The 18471-nt window shown below is 35.5% G+C and overlaps 1 protein-coding gene across 1 annotated transcript; it reads right to left on the reverse strand.

Annotated features, from left to right (window-relative positions):
• Positions 1–4835: 4835 nt before the first annotated feature.
• LOC130472392 (uncharacterized) lies at positions 4836–14854 on the reverse strand. The gene is made up of 4 exons (XM_056843140.1): positions 14585–14854; positions 14384–14484; positions 6672–6733; positions 4836–5203 (listed from the first exon to the last, which is right to left on the reverse strand). Exons 1-4 carry the CDS (start codon positions 14746–14748, stop codon positions 5051–5053), a joined length of 480 nt encoding a protein of 159 aa, XP_056699118.1. The 5' UTR covers positions 14749–14854; the 3' UTR covers positions 4836–5050.
• Positions 14855–18471: the final 3617 nt, after the last annotated feature.

The following is an 18471-nucleotide window of genomic DNA, read 5'->3' on the forward strand; positions in this document are numbered from 1 at the left end:
AACTTGAAAGGAGATGAATTAAATTGAGGTGTCAATATCCTCGGTTTTCTAGTGTTATCAGTCTTATCAGTTATCACTCCCTCCTTCCATAATTAGTTGTCATATTATCCCACCATCTACGATTACCAAAAATATGACATAACTATAAAACGAGCCTTTTATAATAGTAGTGCCCATTATGTCTTTTCTTTGCTTGTCACTTCACTTAAGCAGTCGCAAAAGTGGAAATCTAGAGAGCGTTTAGTTTGGTGTAAAATACTTTTTTCCTTTTTGATCAATTTTTGTTATTGAAAACATTTTCCATTAGAAAAGAAGGGGAACAACTTTTCTTTCGCCTCACTCCTCACCCATCTACTATATTCCCAAAATATGGTTTATACACCCGGGTGCACAATGCTCACTGTGCACCCTGTTTTACAAAGAACATATAGTTCAAATTCAAAGAACATATTTTTCATACCCAAAGAACATATAGCCAATGAACATATAGTTCAAATTCATAGAACATATAGTTTAAATATTTCACTAGTACATGTACATTGAAATCGTTCTCAATGTTCATTAGATTTTCAATAAATGTTCAACAGGGTGCACAATGAGCACTGTGCACCCGGGTGTATAATCCAAATTGCGCTATATTCCTTTCTTCTATGATTTTTCTTATAAGGAACCAAACAAAGGAAAACCAGTTTAGAATTTTGTTTTTCCGTAAAAAATATTTTCCATGGAAAATCATATTCACTGAAAATCTTTTCAGTCAAAGCAAAAGGAGGCCTAATCATAAACTCATAAGTAAGAAGAAGAAGAGAAAAAAAAAGTTTGGGGGTCTTAAAATAATAATATGTGCGACTATAATTCACATTATTGGATTAGACCCAACATAAATGTAAGGTTGATGTAACATGAACATTTCATGTTTAGTGTGAAATAAGACAAATAATTAGATAGCAGAGCAAACACAGAAGGGCAGGAAATCAGCAAGTGCTTTCACTGCTTGGTGGTTAGGAATGTCAAACCATCTAGCATTTAATTTCTCATAAACTGGGATATATTTTTATAATTAAGGTACAGAATTGATTAATTCTAATTTAATTAGTACATAATTAGGTTAATTGGTTTTTAGTTGCAGGCAATCTGGCATGATAGCTTTGTGCTAAACACTGAAGACACAGATAGCTTCTTTTAATTAAATTAATTTGCAAAACCTCATTTGTCGGCGCGTAGCTTAACCAAGTAAAGCATCTTTCTCTCTCTAATTAGACTAACTAATTTAATTGTACACTCATGTGGGTTTTTGTTTTTAATGTTTAAATTTTGAAAAATAAAAGTCTTCTAAAGTGATAAAATATATGGAGTAGCAAGCTAAAATGAGTTTTCTAATGCCCCCCTCATTTCGTAATTCGTATTATATATCCATTTACTTAACTAACTAATGAAATGATTAATGCTCCTTAAATCACGTACGGGGTACATTATTTTTGGATTATCATACTCGTAGTAAATTAATTTCAAAGGGGAAATAACAAACGTAGGAAGTATTAGATTTTCGAAAAAAACAAAAGGTTTTATTCATAGTTTTTCAGCAATAGCAGCCATGTGCAGTCTTTGGTCCCCTAGGCTAAACCATAATTAGAGAACGTGACTAATTAATCCAGTCCCTACTCGTAAATACACCATAAATGTATCAAAAAGTCAAAACCCACATTTTTACTTAAACCCTGTTCTTTTTGACTTAATTTCAGCTTCAAGACTTATTTTACAGTTCAATCCAGTTCAGTTCAGGAGCATTCAGTTCAATTTAATTCAATTCAATTCAACTTAATAATAATAATAATAATAATAATAATAATGTTATTATTATTTATTTATTATTAGTTTTATTATTTATATTATTATATTACGTATTATTTATATTTATATTATATTATTATTATATATAACTAATTATTTATTATTAACTATAATTATTATTTATCTTATTATTTTTAGTAATTAATTACGAATTATTAGTTTTTAATTATTAATTATGGATATTAATTATTAATTATTTATATTATGTTAAGTTAAGTTCAGTTAAGCTCAGGGCCATAGAGTATTACATTCAATCTTGAAGGTTGGTTAATTAGTGAGTAGATAGATCGATAGCTACATTGAGTCATTGACAGTTGACAGGACCTTAAAGCTTAATAGTGACACGTGGAGGGTGCCCGGCTTGAACACCTATCTTAAATACACCTTCCCATCCTACCCAGAAGGCAAATGTCTCCACCAGCCATGAGTAACGGATCTTAACCACGACTACGAGAGTTGAAGTTTTAGACAGTAACAAAAACTACTCACCTATTACACTAATCTCTCTTCGTCCCAAGTCCCAACAAGATCATAATAATTTAAAAACAATCAAGATTAGGAACTAATAACTACTCCCTCCGTCTCTTTTTGTTTTTACGTTTTTCTTTTTGAGTGTTTCAAAATATTCTTTACATATCCTTTTATATTATAACATAAATGATTTAATATTCTATCAAAACCTGTACCCAATTATTATATTAACCAATTAAATCAATTGAGTCATTTAATCCCTCATATTTTTTCATAAAGACATTAACTTTTTCTCATTTTTCCAATATCAGAATTTTGATAAGAGTGAAAACATTATAAATAAACGTAATTTTCCTCATTTACATGAAAAACTTTAGAAAAATCTCAATGCACATTAATTAGTCGTTAAAACGCGTGAAAATTACCAAACGTAAAAAACAAAAAGAGACATAGGGAGCATACTACACATGTTACTCGTAACCACTTCCATTTTGAATTATCATAACAATACAACTATAATCACATAATCAGAAGCTTCTACTACTATTGAGTACGCTGTACGTGTATTCTTGGACAACCATTTTTAAAATTAAAAAATTGTATCAACTTTAAGAAATAAATGAAGCTTCTTTGAAGAAATTATGAATTTATGATGTATCTTTAATTATGAAATGTTTACATAAATACGACATTTATTTTGATATTTTCAATCAGGAGTGTATTAAATTACCAACACTTGAACAGTTCTTCTAACGAACATGTACTTAATCGTTCACTACAATCTAAACCACTGTTGCACAACAAAAAAATACTTCTATACGACCTACGTTCATAAATAATATATCTGGAAAACCAATAAAATAAAAAAGAGCAAGTAGCTACATTTTCAATTAAAAAAAATTAAAAAGAAAACATTACTGTGTTTCAGAAAATACTTCGACTAGAATAGTTGGAGAGGAAGAGAAAAATTAAACATATTCTAATTTTCTAATGATTAGAAATAATACTTGGTGCGAAATTATTTATAAACAGGAGTAAAACGATAACAATAAAAATAATTTTGCAGTTGTTCTTCTCAAATCTCAATATGTAAACAGACTACGAACTCTACTACTCAGGTACAAAATGTGTATTGTATACGGAGTAGTCAATTCGCTACAGTATAATATACGAAGTACTTCGTATATGATCGTATTCCTTGTAAGTTCCAAACATTTAAATCCAAATGTTGCTCTAAACAGCAATAGATAGTAGAATAGCTCTGGCAACTTTAAGACCAGCTACTATCTGCCAAGACCCTAAACATCTAACATGCAGCATGCTCGGTACTTTACACATTATAAGTAGACAAAATGTCCTTGGGAGTAAAGATCGCAACGGGGATATAATAGAGAATATAAACTCATAACTCACCTTTCGAGTGTTAATGAAACTTTCCCTCCCTCCCTAATATGATCAGGTAGTAAAACAATACAAGGGGCAAAAAAGAATCTATAAATCAGATTTTGACTCTATTATCTCGCTTCTCTCCTCCTTTCAAATGTTTCATTTGTTTGATTGGTTCAACATACTGACTTTACATTTACTACTAGCTAAAACTATGATTTTCATATCAGGCCTCAAAAACGTCTTCATCAAATATTAAGTGGAGAAAGCAATGGGACGAGCCGGCAAAAAGTAGGCATGAACCAGCACGAATTTGGCATTGCCAGGCACGAGACACAAAGATGCTGGCCGTGACTGACTCTGAGTCTGGGGCGAGGTTTTGGGGAAATGACACAGCACAGCCCACTGCCAGTCCCCACTCCCCAGTCCTACTATCAAATCTCAAACAACCCAATTGTCATCAGATCTAGTGAAGCATGCTCCAGCAACCGGACTGTCACCAGATCTAGTGCAACATGCTCAGCAACCCAATTGCTTGGTTAACATTATTATGGACTTCACAACCTCAATACGGGAACTGTTCCGCGGAGCCTACTTTCAATAGACTAGACAGCATTAGAAATTTTCTAGGTGGGCTCCAACACACGATATGTCAGACAACTTGAATAAAATCCACTGTAAATGCAGATTTTTGCTCCCTCGAAAATGCATCTATCCCCATCTGACTCACAAAATATTACTCACATTCTATCTACAGCTCAATGCAACAGTTCTCTCAAACTTCTCACATCTCAAATTCTCACGTCCGCCCAGCTGATTTAGGACAATGGGCAACTGGCTTATATTACTGCTTCTTCAGTTCTAGGAGTCAATTTCAGTCATATTTCTTACAATACAATCATTGGGAACGTAACTTTTGATATTTCTTTCTACCCCATAACATGCAAACTACATTACTCAGACTAGTGGTAGTGTTAGAGTGGGTCCAGGTCCAGGTCGAGTGTAGGATTCGGTTAATTTCAGTCACATGTACTTGGGCTGAAAGAGGGCTCGGTTAACATAGCTAGCAACCAAACAACTAATAAGCAGCCACCTTCCACATCGACCCCCCAACACAAGGTAAATAGTTAAATGGAAAGGGAAAGTAGCTAACTTCAATTATTCGCAAGAAGTTTAATCCATACAAAAATGCAGTAGAAGCTCAAAAGATATAATTTGGCTTGGAATTTGGTAAAGCATCTATCTTCAAGATGACATTTCTTGTATCAAAATTGGACTGTGTACATAAATGCTCACTACCTAAAACCTTGTAAGAATATATCTATATGCTAGATCTAAATTTTCATGGTAAACAATAACACCAAAAAGCAATATAAAAAGATACCTTAATACAACTAGAAGTGTAGAAAGAAAGAGCAGCTCCTTTACTTGCACAAGGGAGCACCCAGTTGACTACCCTGCTTCTAGATGGGACTGACATAGTTGGCAAATCTACCTGTGAGAAAAGGTAGCGGCTATTTTAGTATATAAAGTTTGCCAGTCTATAGTATTTATTTATAGCTCGTCAAACATGTCCAGTGATGCAAAATGTTAACATAGAAGAGATAATGTGAATACATATGAAGATGAAGCAACATAGCAGTGTCCAATTACTAACTATAGCATAGACGGAAAGTATTAATCTTAGTTACTCAACACCTAGTTTGCAAATTAGTCCTAGATAATGTATGCTTTACAAATGGCACTAATGAGATAATTTGTTAACTTCCTTATCAAACATCTTAGATAGGAGATGTTAATAACTTAAAGCATCGTGTATGTCTTTGCATAAGTTTAAATTAACAGTATCAGGTCTGGTCGACACGGGTATGGGCCAAAACAGACGTGTCGAAGTAACACAGATTAAACTTATACAAAAACATACAATGGTGAGCACAGTTATGCAAATAGTACAAGCCAGATAAAAGCCATATCACTGCCTGAGTAAACTGCTTAAATCTTTCCCTTTGCAATGTGGAGTGGTTGTGAGCTTGCCGGTGTTGAATGAAATAGGGTACGGTTTCAAACACCAAGCAATAGCCTTGAGATAGCATGCCAATATAAGGGCCTAACTTGAGAATATACCAGCACTAAGAATACTGAAGGTTCTGTACCACTATTAGTTTTATCGTTTGACAGCCACAGATGATAAACTTGTACAATATGCAACTTCAACAGTTTAATCTCAAATCAAAGGAAGCAACATGGTGTTCAAGACTGGTGTTCAAGATATGGACAAGTAGCGGAACACAACAATCGTGTTAGCTACAGATAGTATATTCTTAATCTTCTCAGTACTAGTATGTTAAATAAAAACTAAAACCTCTGCTTTGGGGTGGTAAGGGATCAGGAGTGATCTAACGTAAGCCTTGTTCATTTCCCACCCAGTATAGTGTACAACGCCTATTGCAGAGACACACGAAAAACCAGCAAACCAGGCGACAAGGGGGAGACAGGAAAACTAATACAAAAAGGTCAAGCCAAATAAGAGGAAACTAAGGACAAATAGCTGATCCCAATCAAACAGGCAGTTTCATGACACCTAAATGCAAGAGCATCATTCCTAAGAACGGATATGTTGGCCAAACAAGATATAATAGCTACACCATATAATCAGATACCGAGAGCAGAAAGAAGCTGTCACTAACTTAAATACAAAGTAGAATGTAAGGATTATAACCAAAAGGGGCAGAGATACGACTGCATGACTGCTTGAGTACATGATGGAAGTCACAAATACAAATACGCAAATCTTCCAGCATTTAGGGGACAAGAAATATATGCAGGTATTAGATGCATATAGCCACATCCTGCTATTCCTAGTTAAATTTACATAACTGCCCCTCCACTTAGGGGTGAGCAAAAAGTTAGAGTATCTTGAATCAGAACTGCAACCTGTTAAGAACCTGCGGTTCGGAACCAACCTGAACACATTTTCCGGTTCCGGTTCCGGTTGCGGTTGTCAATTTTTTGGAACGAGTGTACCCTGTTCATCGATTCAAATATTGGGTACTCAAAATCTGGAACCGGTACCAAATAAAAATGCTATATAAGCCCAAAACATAAAATAATCAAGCTCAGTTTTGGAAAATATAAATATAGAATTACAATTTAAGCCCAAACTATAAAACAATTTGAGCCCAAATCATAAATTAATTTTTTTAATAACTTAGTCATGATTTATTTAAATCTTTAAAACACAGGTACCCTGAACCATAACCTGTTGCAACAGGTTCTGATTCTCATTTTTCAGGAACCTGGCAGTAGGTTCCGGTTCCGGTTCCGGTTCCGATTTCTAGGTTGTGCTCACCCCTACTTCCACTAACTCTCCTACAACAACATAGAAGAAAATCAAGCTTAGAGGTTTTCAGGGCTGAAAAGGAAAGTTCACCATCAAATTCTTTACATAGCCAAACAAAATAAACCCCTACATTCAAAGGTGAACCATGAATCGGGAAGAGTTGTTAGTAGTATAGAAGTGAAGAATTACAAAGGTCTTTAATAATTTATTCAGAATCAATAGATAGCATAGAGTCACTTGCAAAAAGGATTAAAAATTCATTTGGTCTTGGGGAAAGAAATTATTCTTTTTCTTTCCGTTGTTTTGTCATTTTATAGTTAACTTTTTTTCTTTTTTATTTCCTTTCTCGAATTTAATTTTCGTGATAGGAGTGGTTAACAACTTAACTTTACCCCTAATACCTATGATTCCTCACCATTCTCTAGGACTTGGATTACCCCAGTTTGGTTTTGGCTTTCACACTATATTGTCACGCCCAATGTTACATGGAATGTGGGACGTTTCGGAACGTGGTACGAGAACGCGGAATGCCGCCTCTAGAGTCTCGGAACGTTGGTCTTTTAAAAAAAAATTAGTAGTGAAATTAATCTTATTTATAAAGTATGAAGTTAAAAGTTAAAAGGAATAGCGGATAAAAAGGTAAAATACATTCAAATAATAAATAAATGATATTGTCAAAAAGTAAAGTCATGTGGGGTTCCCAAAAAAAAAAAAAAAACTAAAGAGTCTTTATCATTTGCCCAAAAGTAACTCAGAAAGTAAACTAACCATTCCCAATAAAAAAAATTATGATTTTCCCAAGATTCCCATTTATTAAAATTGTTTATTTCAATTTTAAAGGGGAAAGAAAACCTTTCATTTTCCTCGTCTGCTACTTAAAAGAAGCTCCGATTTTTCAGTTCTACCAGAACTGGAAACGCGGCCTCCGACCGGCAAGATGAACGTCGGAGACGACAATGTTCACTCCCCTAGACTCGCCTCAACCTCGCGACCAAAAGCCTCGACATCTTGTAGCAGAATTTCTTGTTTTTCACCTTCAATTTCCGGATCTAGGTTTTCAAAGTTCCGGATCGCCAAATTCAACGAACCTGGCCGCGTTTCAAGGGCGTTGCGGGACGAACGAACCCGGTTCGTGGAACGTGCCAACGTACCTCGTTCCGGGTAACACTGGTCATGCCACTATCCCCAAGCCACAACTACCAAAGTTCACTACCATCTCCAAGCTATATTCACCAAGTTAACCATGCAGCCTTTCATTTATTCATTACTGATTCTAACCTAACTCGACATGTGCCAAGCAACACCACCCCGTAGTACCCACAATCCTTGATCACCATGACGCCATCTCCCACCACCTCTACCACTGTAGCAACAACCAACACCCCCTAACTCCACCTCCCAAAACCAAAAGATCAAACAACCTCAACCCCACTATCTGCCCTCCGAAAACCCCTATCTCTTACCACTTCTTGTCTACTAGGAATAAATGTAAACAACAATACAAGGAATAAACGTAAACAACAACACCACAACAACAACAACAACACTACAACAACAACAACAACAACAACAACTTAGTCCCAAACATGATTTGGGGCCGGCTAACATGAATCGACATAGGAGATCATCATTGTGATTTGTGACCAATCAAACAAGAAAGGAGCGACAAGTTAAAAGAATAAACAAAGAAGGGGGGAAAGTGAAAATAATGAAAGTAAAATATGAAGAATATATATAGGGGTGGGATCCGGTGAGAAGAGTAGTTAAAATGAGAAGGGTGAGAAGTTGTATCAGCCATCGGATCAAGTAGATCGTGCGGCTTTAAATGTCTGGGCTTTTAACGAAGTACTCAGTGTACAGCTGGCTTTAAATGTTTGGGCTTAAATGTAATACTCCGTCTACAACTGGCAAGTTTCCCATGATCGTTGTCTCCTACCTCATCTACTCCCTTCCTCAATCTTGCCATACCAGACCAAAATAACTCCTCCATCTTCATCTTTCTCATCCCGTCCATAAAAATGCAAATACATTATAAAAAAAAGCCAGATACATTTAATTTGCATTAGAGATACATCTAAAATGTATTTGAGATACATCATAATTGCAGATACATTGGATAGATGCTAGAGATACATTACAGATACACTGGACATAAATTGCAAATACTTCAATCTCCTTTTAAAATTGGGCACGAGGTAAAAATTTAAACACATACACTCAACCTTTGGCTCCCTGATTATATAAACATGAATCCCCTCATCTCGTTCGTCACTCAACCCCTTAAACTGAACATAGAAAGATCAAAGTTCCTAAAAAAATTGACAAAAACTTCTATCATCTACCTACAAATGAAACAATTATCCACATTATATAAATTTCCTACTAGAATTTTGTATGTCTCTGTTACTATTACCCACCATTGTTCCCACTGGCCACTGCGAATTACGGCAATAAGTCAAAATATTTAGATCATAAAACAAGCTTATAAAAAACTTAAGGTCGTATTCAACATTTGTCAACGGGAATTCATGGCCATTGGAGGAGTTTTTGATTAATTTGGAGGGTGGATATTGAAACAACAACCACCATTGTTCCACATTACATAAATTTCCTACTAGAATTTTGTATGTCTCTGTTACTATTACCCACCATTGTTCCCACTGGCCACTGCGAATTACGGCAATAAGTCAAAATATTTAGATCATAAAACAAGCTTATAAAAAACTTAAGGTCGTATTCAACATTTGTCAACGGGAATTCATGGCCATTGGGGAGTTTTTGATTAATTTGGAGGGTGGATATTGAAACAACAACCATTGAAATTGGAAATTAAGGAAAAAAGATTATACGGGGCAACAGTGGAGTAGAATGGGGAGTAAAGCATTGTTTGCACGCATCTCAAAATATCTAATTCCGCTAGATATAAGGAAAAGTTCATGTATTTTCCAATTTGCCAAATGAGGCGCATGTAACGAGAGCCGTTTGATCTGTTTGATTTAATGGCTAAGATTGTTTCTCACGCTTCTCATCTAATATGTACTTCTCACCTGAGTCTAAGCCTATATATATATATATATATATATATATATATATATATATATATTAAAGAAAATATCATAAGGGATAGTAAAAAGGTAAAATTTAAAACGCAAAGAATCAAAAATAAAAATCAGGAGAAATAAATAAATTAGGTACATTTAAAAAAGCATATAAAAGGAAGCCAAGAAAAGACGGAAGAAAAAAAAAAAATTCAAGATGAAAACTAAGAGAGTCGTAATGGAAGATATATAAGTCAATTCAAGTCATCAACGTATATTCTCTCCCTCCACTCTAACCTAACCAACGTCATATTTTCCTCAATCCCAAGTAAGCTCATATCATGATCAATCACCTTCCTCCAAATTTTCTTTGGTCTTCCCCTACCCCTTGCAATCCTATCACTTTGCCACCCTTCTAGCCTCTTAACACGGGCATCACTTGATCTTCTTCTTACATGTCCAAACCATCTTAAATGATTTTCCATCATCTTAAACTCAATCGGTGCAACCCCTACTTTCTTCCTAATAATTTCATTACTCAATCGATCTTTTCTTGCATGCCCACACACCCAACGTAACATGCGCATCTCTGTCGCATTCATCTTATGCACGTGACAATGTTTCACTGCACTGCCGTATAACAACGCCGGTCTAATTGCCGTGCGGTAGAATTTTCCCTTCAATCTTTGGGGCATGCCTGGATCACATAGGAACTCCATGGCACTCTTCCCCTTCAACCAACCTGTCTCCAAATTTTGGGATCCATTAAAAACTTAACTTCATATACTTTGTCTTGTTCCTACTCAGCCTAAAACCTCGAGATTCCAAAGTTTGCCTCCATAATTCCAACTTACTTTGTACTCCTTTGGTTTCATCAATCAACACAATATCATTACATCCACAATATCATTACATCATGTACCATGATATACCATCTTGAATTGACCTCGTCAATTCGTCCATTACTATAGCAAAAAGAAACAGGCTAAGTGCGGAACCTTGATGTACTCCAATCGTGATGGGAAATTCTTTGGTCTTACCAACACTAGTTTGCAAACTCGTGCTAACTCCCTCATACATGTCCTTGATTATATCAATATACTTCTGCGAAATTCCTTTCCAACTTAAAGCCCACCAAAGAATTTCCCTCGGTATCTTATCATACGCCTTCTCCAAATCAATGAAAACCATATGTAAATCCTTCTTTTTATCTCGATAATTCTCCATTAGTTGTCTTATAACTAGTTGATCTCCCGGGCATAAATCCAAACTGGTTCTCCGAGATCTTCACCCTTCTCCATAGTGATGAACAACAATTTACAAAAAAAAGCTAAAGACAACAGAGATCCTTGCCTCATGGAAGTGAGATGCACTTAATAAAAATTAAACATTTTGGTAAAAACAAACAGTTGTGCGCCTTTTGTTGCACTCCACATGCGCTTCTTTGACATTGCATTTGCATCGCCTAGGCCAAGAGAGGAGCTTAAACCTTATCTACTTGCCCCTAGGCGCGCTTTCTTATACACATGTGTACAGGCTTCAAAAGAACTAGTGAGTTGTGATGAGGAGGAAAGGTTTATATTCCCCTATTTCCAGTCTTTGACAACCAAACAAACACAAACAAAAATAAAAAACAATCTTGTTGTCAACAAACAAAAAAAACAAGGGAAGGGTTTTCTAGTACTTTCCTTCTAAGTATTAATATTGAACCACACGACCCTAACAATCAACATTTCACTCTTGAGCTCCAACAAGGCATAAAAGAAGAATGTGTCATTTGCATAGAGCTATGTGAATTGGAAGGAGTAGCGAAGCAATACCTCAGGCTGGGATCATTCAAAAAGACAAGATTAAGAAGCACATTCATGAGATACTTCAGCCTAGGATCACCCAACTGTGAAGTAACCCTTTTCCCATCTAATCTTATTGGTGAAGGAGGACAGAGCATGGAAATTTCACATTTTGGAGCTCTTAACAAGGTAACAGTTCCTGACAAATACCCTATTATAGATAAGATAAATTACTTGATGAGTTATGTGGTGCTGTTGACTTAAAACTTGGATACCATCAAGTAAGAGTAAGGTCTGAGTAATACACGTAAAAGGTATTCTATGGTGGTGGATCAAGGTATACTCAAGTACAAGGGCATGGAAGTGTTTCCTAAAAGTTCCAAGTTGACTGCAAATCTTTCGAGGGAGTAATAGTATCATGATTATTCCATGGGGGGGCTTCAAGACATACCAGAGAATGGGTTCTGAGTGGTATTGGTGAGGAATGATGGCAATAACGCAATAAATACTTGACTTACCAACCCACAAGAATTCATCCAGTACCCACATGACCACATCTCAAAACTCAAGAAGGTTATTGGAAATGTGCAAGTTACCACCCAGAGATTACACAGCAGGGATGGTCCTTTAGGGTGACCCTGAGAAGGTGTTGGAGTCACGAATATTCCCTACAAGGAGATTGGTCTGTGGTGTACATGCTTAAGTGGAAGAACATGCAGTCTTTGAAGCCATGTAGGAGGACACGCCTCAGGCTGCACTGAGATTTCCCTCGTTTCACCTTGAGGACAAGGTGGCAAACAAGGTGAGGGGAAATGCAAGAAATCAATACATGCCCCCTGTCATTCACACATAACACGTAACGTAACACGTAAGCCAGGGGGAAGTGTGGAATGACAAAGAAAATATGCTCTGGGTTTGTTACATGGGTATTTTGTGGAATTCGGTGAGATTTAGTTACAGCCTAGAGTATTGTGCAAGGCACTAATGTAATAAATAGACAAGTTGTAGTAAGAGAAAGGCGTCCTTTGAGAAGTGATAATTGAATTATAGTGTCGGGAGAGGGCTATTCCTTTCCTCGCGAATGATTTATTAGTCGTGTATTTCACCTTGAATTCATCAATACAGTCATATCGCTTGCCTCAATCCTCTTTTTGTTTTATTTGTCGAATTCTTACAAATTTTGGTGGGGTTGAACTAAAATCAGTTTGATATTTAACACGGTCTTAGCAGTATGCAAAATCTAAGACACTCCATGTGTTAGAATCCAACCTTCCTGGCTTCCTTTACTTGTATTTTTCTTATCTGTTGCTTTTTAGGACCTTAATAATAGTTTTTTAGGCTTTAGATAGAGTTATTATGTATTTGTCAATTCAGCGTTCATAGGAAGTTTAAAGCTAATTCAAAATAAATCTCTATGAGGGGTATGGACCAATACCTCTCATCAGAAGTTGTCTTTACTTAATTACTTGCGTTGTTGTTATCCTTTATAGATATTTTGTTGTCGCATGTTTTGAAGTTTTTCAAGACTCAACAAAGTCCCCCAAAACAGATACATTCTCGTCGACGGTCCGCTTACACCTGTTGTGCGCACACAAGCTCCCCGATCGACCCTTGCTCTTGTCGCTGATAGGCAAGAGTGCCCATTCTGAATCAAGTAGCTTCCCCAAGCCTTGAGATTCACTTTCCGCACAACGGCACAAGGCTTGCGCCCTTGCCGCCCCATAGGCAAGAGCGCGCCGCACGATTTGATGTCAAAATACTCGAACCATACACCATGACAAAGCATTCTCATATGTACATCAATGTTACCGAGTACATGACACCTATTTCCTCTGTCTCCTTTATCAAGAAACCATATGAACTTTTTCTTAAAATTTCCATACTTATCATAATCAAGGAAGTGAAAGACATGCGAACTACTGATTACAATTTAATCTTAAACATTGATAACTGGCTACCTAATGCTACTAGAAGCTAACTAAATCCGATGTCAATTCTACGTGTAATTCATATTTAGTTCACGGAAACAAGTCAAAGTACTACGTTCAGTTCTCTGCTTGTTTCCATTGGTCCAATAAATTTAAACTCATAAAAATAAAATGTCACTGACAGAATCCATAAGACTCATAAGTCATAACCACTCTCTTGTGGGCTAATACTGAGTTAAATTTTAAAGAACAAGTATTACTCCCACCATTAGGCCTAAAAGTCAATAGGTCTAAAACAGCATCGCAATAACTTGTATACCATCAGTGTATTATATACTTGTATACAAGCTTAATCACAAAATTTCAACTTTCATTTGTTCGGGATCATTATGCTCGTTATACAATACACCCATTGCATAAACCTACTGAAAACCTAATCCCAACAAATTCACTGCAATTAACATGTATAACTAAAGTACTAATATAAATCACTACGATCGAACAGTCATTTCTCCTTAATTTGAGATCCAATTAATCAAAATTATATCATTTTCGTCAAGAAATCGAAAATCGACTTACATTCAGCGGAGGAATCAAGTCCATCAGGAAGCCGGGAGACAAGACAAGCCGACGCAATAGCACTATAAGCCGGAAGCAGAGAGCACAACTCTCGCCGCAACCTTCCAATTCAACAATATCAATTAGAGTATCAGAATTCGATTGAAGTGGAGAGATAAAGTACGATAGAAAGAGAGAGGGAGTGTAGAAATGTAAGTATACCTGAATGAAGAGGGTGAGGGGGAAGGGGAAATTGGAGTACGACGGAGGAAGATGGGAGGAGGAGACAGTGGTGAAATGGAGAATCGCGGTGAAGTTGGGATTGACGGTGGTTTTCTACAAATGGTGCGGATTAGTGTCGATCTTCCGCCGAGTGATGCTGCCATTGTTGCGCTGTTTTATCTTTCTTGAACGCTGTACAGTTTGAACTGCAAAACCCTCTCCAAAACCTTCTTTTCCTATTTTTGCTTAAGGGTTCAATTTTCGTACAGAAAAAAAAAAAAAAAAAGTTCATGAAATGTCTCTAGTTTTCACGGAACGCACAAATACCCGTTATATTTCCAAAAAAAACATCTATACCTAGTCTATAAAAAGGAAATCACATTTGATTAGATGACACATGTCATTCATTCTTTCTCCATCAATTTGGTTTTTTATTTTTTCTTTGTTGTTTGATATACTTCGTATTATACAACTCCAATCGCCTCTTTCACTCCATCTTCCTCATACAACATCAATTCACCAATCTATTCATTCAACATTTTCCACTCCCTCTTCCCGATTAACAATCAATATTAATACACTATTTAATTTATGTATTATTTCAATCGGCAACTTTTGTGTAAGACCGCCTTACCGAAAAGACCACTTTGGTTGCTTTACTAATTGGTTCTATTTCTTAACTAATTGGTTACATTGCTTAATTAATTGATTCAATTACTTAACTAATTAATTCATTTGCTTAACTAATTGGTTTCAATGCTTAACTAATTAATTCAAGTGATTAACTAATTGGTTCCATTGCTTAACTTATATGATACCAATATGGTCTTTTATGTAAGACCGCCTTATAGAAAAGTTTGTATATTTCAATTTTCAAAATTTACATCTATTTAAATCATATATATTCTCTCTAAAATCACAAGCTCAATAAAATTATAACTTAAAAAGATAAACTAAATCGAAAATGATAAAGGTCGCAACATGCGACCTTTAAGCTATGTCACAATGATGACATGCATGCTTATGTGTCATGATTTAAATTGGAATATAAAATATTTAACTTATATATCCTATTATACATGTTTAAAATAAAGGTACGAAAATCTTAAAATTCCAATTTGTTTCTTTCTTTATATCAATTACCTTATTTACATGTTTTCATAGTAAAAATTTTGCATTGATAGTAAAAATATTATGATGACTCGTAGCATACGTGGCGCCTATACGTACCCATTAAACTTCGACACGTAAGATTGCGACAACTAAATGTTGTCGCAACTTGCGACCTTTATCATCACCCGGAAAAACCACTATACAACCGCTCGTTCTTTGAACGGGCTCAAAAGCTAGTATTATCTATTACTCCCTTCATTTCAAAATTTTTGTTACGTATTCCTTTAATAGTGTTTCAAAATATTTGTTACATAAAGAATCTTTCTATTTATAAACTTGTTACTATTATTATTTTTTGAGTCAACTTTTATTTCTAATTGGTCCAACATTTCAACTCAATAAATCTCATGCAACCAAAAGTCACATTATGACAAGTTAGCAATCTGTGTGCTTTTTAATTATTGGTTCATTTTGATAATAGAACAATCTTATTGGTTGTTTCAATAATTAGTGGATTGAGGTGTATTTTTTTTAATAAAAGATGAAAACAGATTTGCACTATATTCAAAGAGAATAATAAATGTCAGAATTTGGAAAGATGGAATGAGATTTATGATGGAATCTAGAACATTTAAAATTAAAAAAAAAATCTTAATTATACGTTAATAAACGTGCCTAAATCCAAACGTAACAAACATTTTGAAACGGAGGGAGTACTATATAATAAAAGAGACACCAGGAATGACACGTGTCAATTTCTGGTGCAATTTTTTCCCGCCAAAAACCATTTTCCTAAAAAAGTGTATCTATTTTATTTTATTTTTATTCTCTACCTTTTTTTAATTAACTATTTATGTATGGAAACAAAATTAAGTTTATAAATTATGGCAATAATAGCTACGTCGTAATAATAATTATTCTAAATTAGTAATATTTTAGTCAAATCGCTATATTAATAATAGAAAACATATCACTCAATATTTTGATCAAATTACCATAATAGCATTTTAAATATGCAGAGTATGTTAAAAATGTTATAACTGTGTAATAGTTTGGGAGATGTTCAATTAAATATTTTGTGAAAAAATTGTCAAAATCCGTGCGTGCACGGGATCTAATCTAGTTCCCTATTAAAACTTAAGTGCACCAAATGTCCCTAGACAGACGGTTGTTAGTGCTCCGTTAATGTTACTTTACCTTTATGCCCTTACTCACCCAAATATTCTACATTTAACTACTTATTTTAAAAAAAAAAAATTCTCTCTTCTCCTCTCTCCTCTACTCTATGTTGTACAACCCATCTTCTTCCCAGTTTTCCAATTTTTCACTTCATCTTCTTCTTCTTTCTCACTCCTGCCATTTCTACTCTCTTCAAAACAAAAATATTTCAATGTCAAACAGCTTGGAATGGCTAATTGGGCATTTTGTTGGGATTAAATCAGGGTATACCAGGTAAATAAACTCCAAAAATTCAATCATTCCATTGATGTTCTTATCTGCTTCTTGAACTAGGGCTTCCACCTGATCTTCGTTGGGTTTCAACCCTAATGATCGCAACAACGCTAACTCTAATTGAGTCAATATTTCATCGTTGTTTCGATCAAGTGCCCGAAAAATCTCCCTCAATTCTGCAATTTTCTCGTCGTCTAGCTTCACTCCTTCCTTATCACTACTCATCTCTCTCTCTCTCTCTCTCTCTCTCTCTCTCTCTCTCTCTCTCTCTCTCTCTCTTTTCCCCCTTAAACATCTACTGATGATCAATTTTTCCAGAATTTTGAATATTTCAAATGCGATTGGTGAAACCCAGAAAACTAAAATCAAGGTTTTGACCTAGAATTGGCTGAACTCTAGAAAAATCGGTTATTTGGAGAATTTTCGGATCATAAAAACAAGGGAAGAGAGAGAAAATGGGGTAATTACGGATCTAGAGGCAGAATTATGGCGAGTATGCAAAGGCTGTTCTTTGTCATGCCTTATCTGTGATTGTGCCAACGAGAGTGGGGTGGCAAGTATCGGAGCAAGGGAAGGTGAGGCTCAATGTGGACGTAGATGTGATGGTGGGAGGGGTAATTGGTATGGGAGCAGTGATAGGAAGTGATACGGGGTTGTTGGCAGTGGGTGTGAGGAGGATTAATGCAAGCTGGAAAACTAATCTTGCAGAGGTAATGGCAACACGTTTTGTGCTAATGGTGGCTCGTGATTTGGGGTTCAATGAGCTAGAGTTTGAGTGTGATGATGTCAATGGTGTGAAGGCAATACGAGCCAGGAACAACGAGAGGACACCCATGAATCTCATGATAGAAGATGCATGTATTTTGGGCTCTAATTTTAGCTATTTCTCTGTTTTTCATGTACGTGGAGCTGGGAATAGGGGAAATCAATACCTAGCCAATAAAAAAAACCAACTCCATTTCAAGGACACGTAAGCAACACCATTTTGAAGACACGTGGCGGACACATAATCATCACCACTTAGAAGACATGTGGCTAAGAATACATAATCAATTATTCATTTAATACATAATAAGTCACCTCAATATTTCATCCTTCCCTTTGCAATTTTAGTTTAACCGTTTAGAACAATCAATAACTAGTATTTAAAAAAGATAACCATCTCTATTTTAAGGACACGTAAGCAACAATGTTATGAAAACACGTGGCGGACACATAAGCATCAGTTCATCACCCCTTAAAAGACATGTGGCCAATCATATATTCCTTCTTTTAAAAATAAAGAAAAAAAACCAAAACCAGCCTAAGAGATCCCTCATCGT

This window comes from Spinacia oleracea, chromosome 4, assembly GCF_020520425.1.
Source record: "Spinacia oleracea cultivar Varoflay chromosome 4, BTI_SOV_V1, whole genome shotgun sequence".
Taxonomy (NCBI): Eukaryota; Viridiplantae; Streptophyta; class Magnoliopsida; order Caryophyllales; family Amaranthaceae; genus Spinacia; species Spinacia oleracea.

What these genes read in the sequence shown, in the direction of transcription:
- LOC130472392 (XM_056843140.1), bottom strand. Translation starts at nt 14,748, where the DNA reads ATGGCAGCATCACTCGGCGGAAGATCGACACTAATCCGCACCATTTGT. An exon ending in CCCTCACCCTCTTCATTCAG is followed by an intron (nt 14,485 to 14,584) that starts GTATACTTACAT and finishes TTGAATTGGAAG; the next exon opens with GTTGCGGCGAGAGTTGTGCT. An exon ending in GAACCGGAAAATGTGTTCAG is followed by an intron (nt 5,204 to 6,671) that starts GTTGGTTCCGAA and finishes CTTTTCTCACAG; the next exon opens with GTAGATTTGCCAACTATGTC.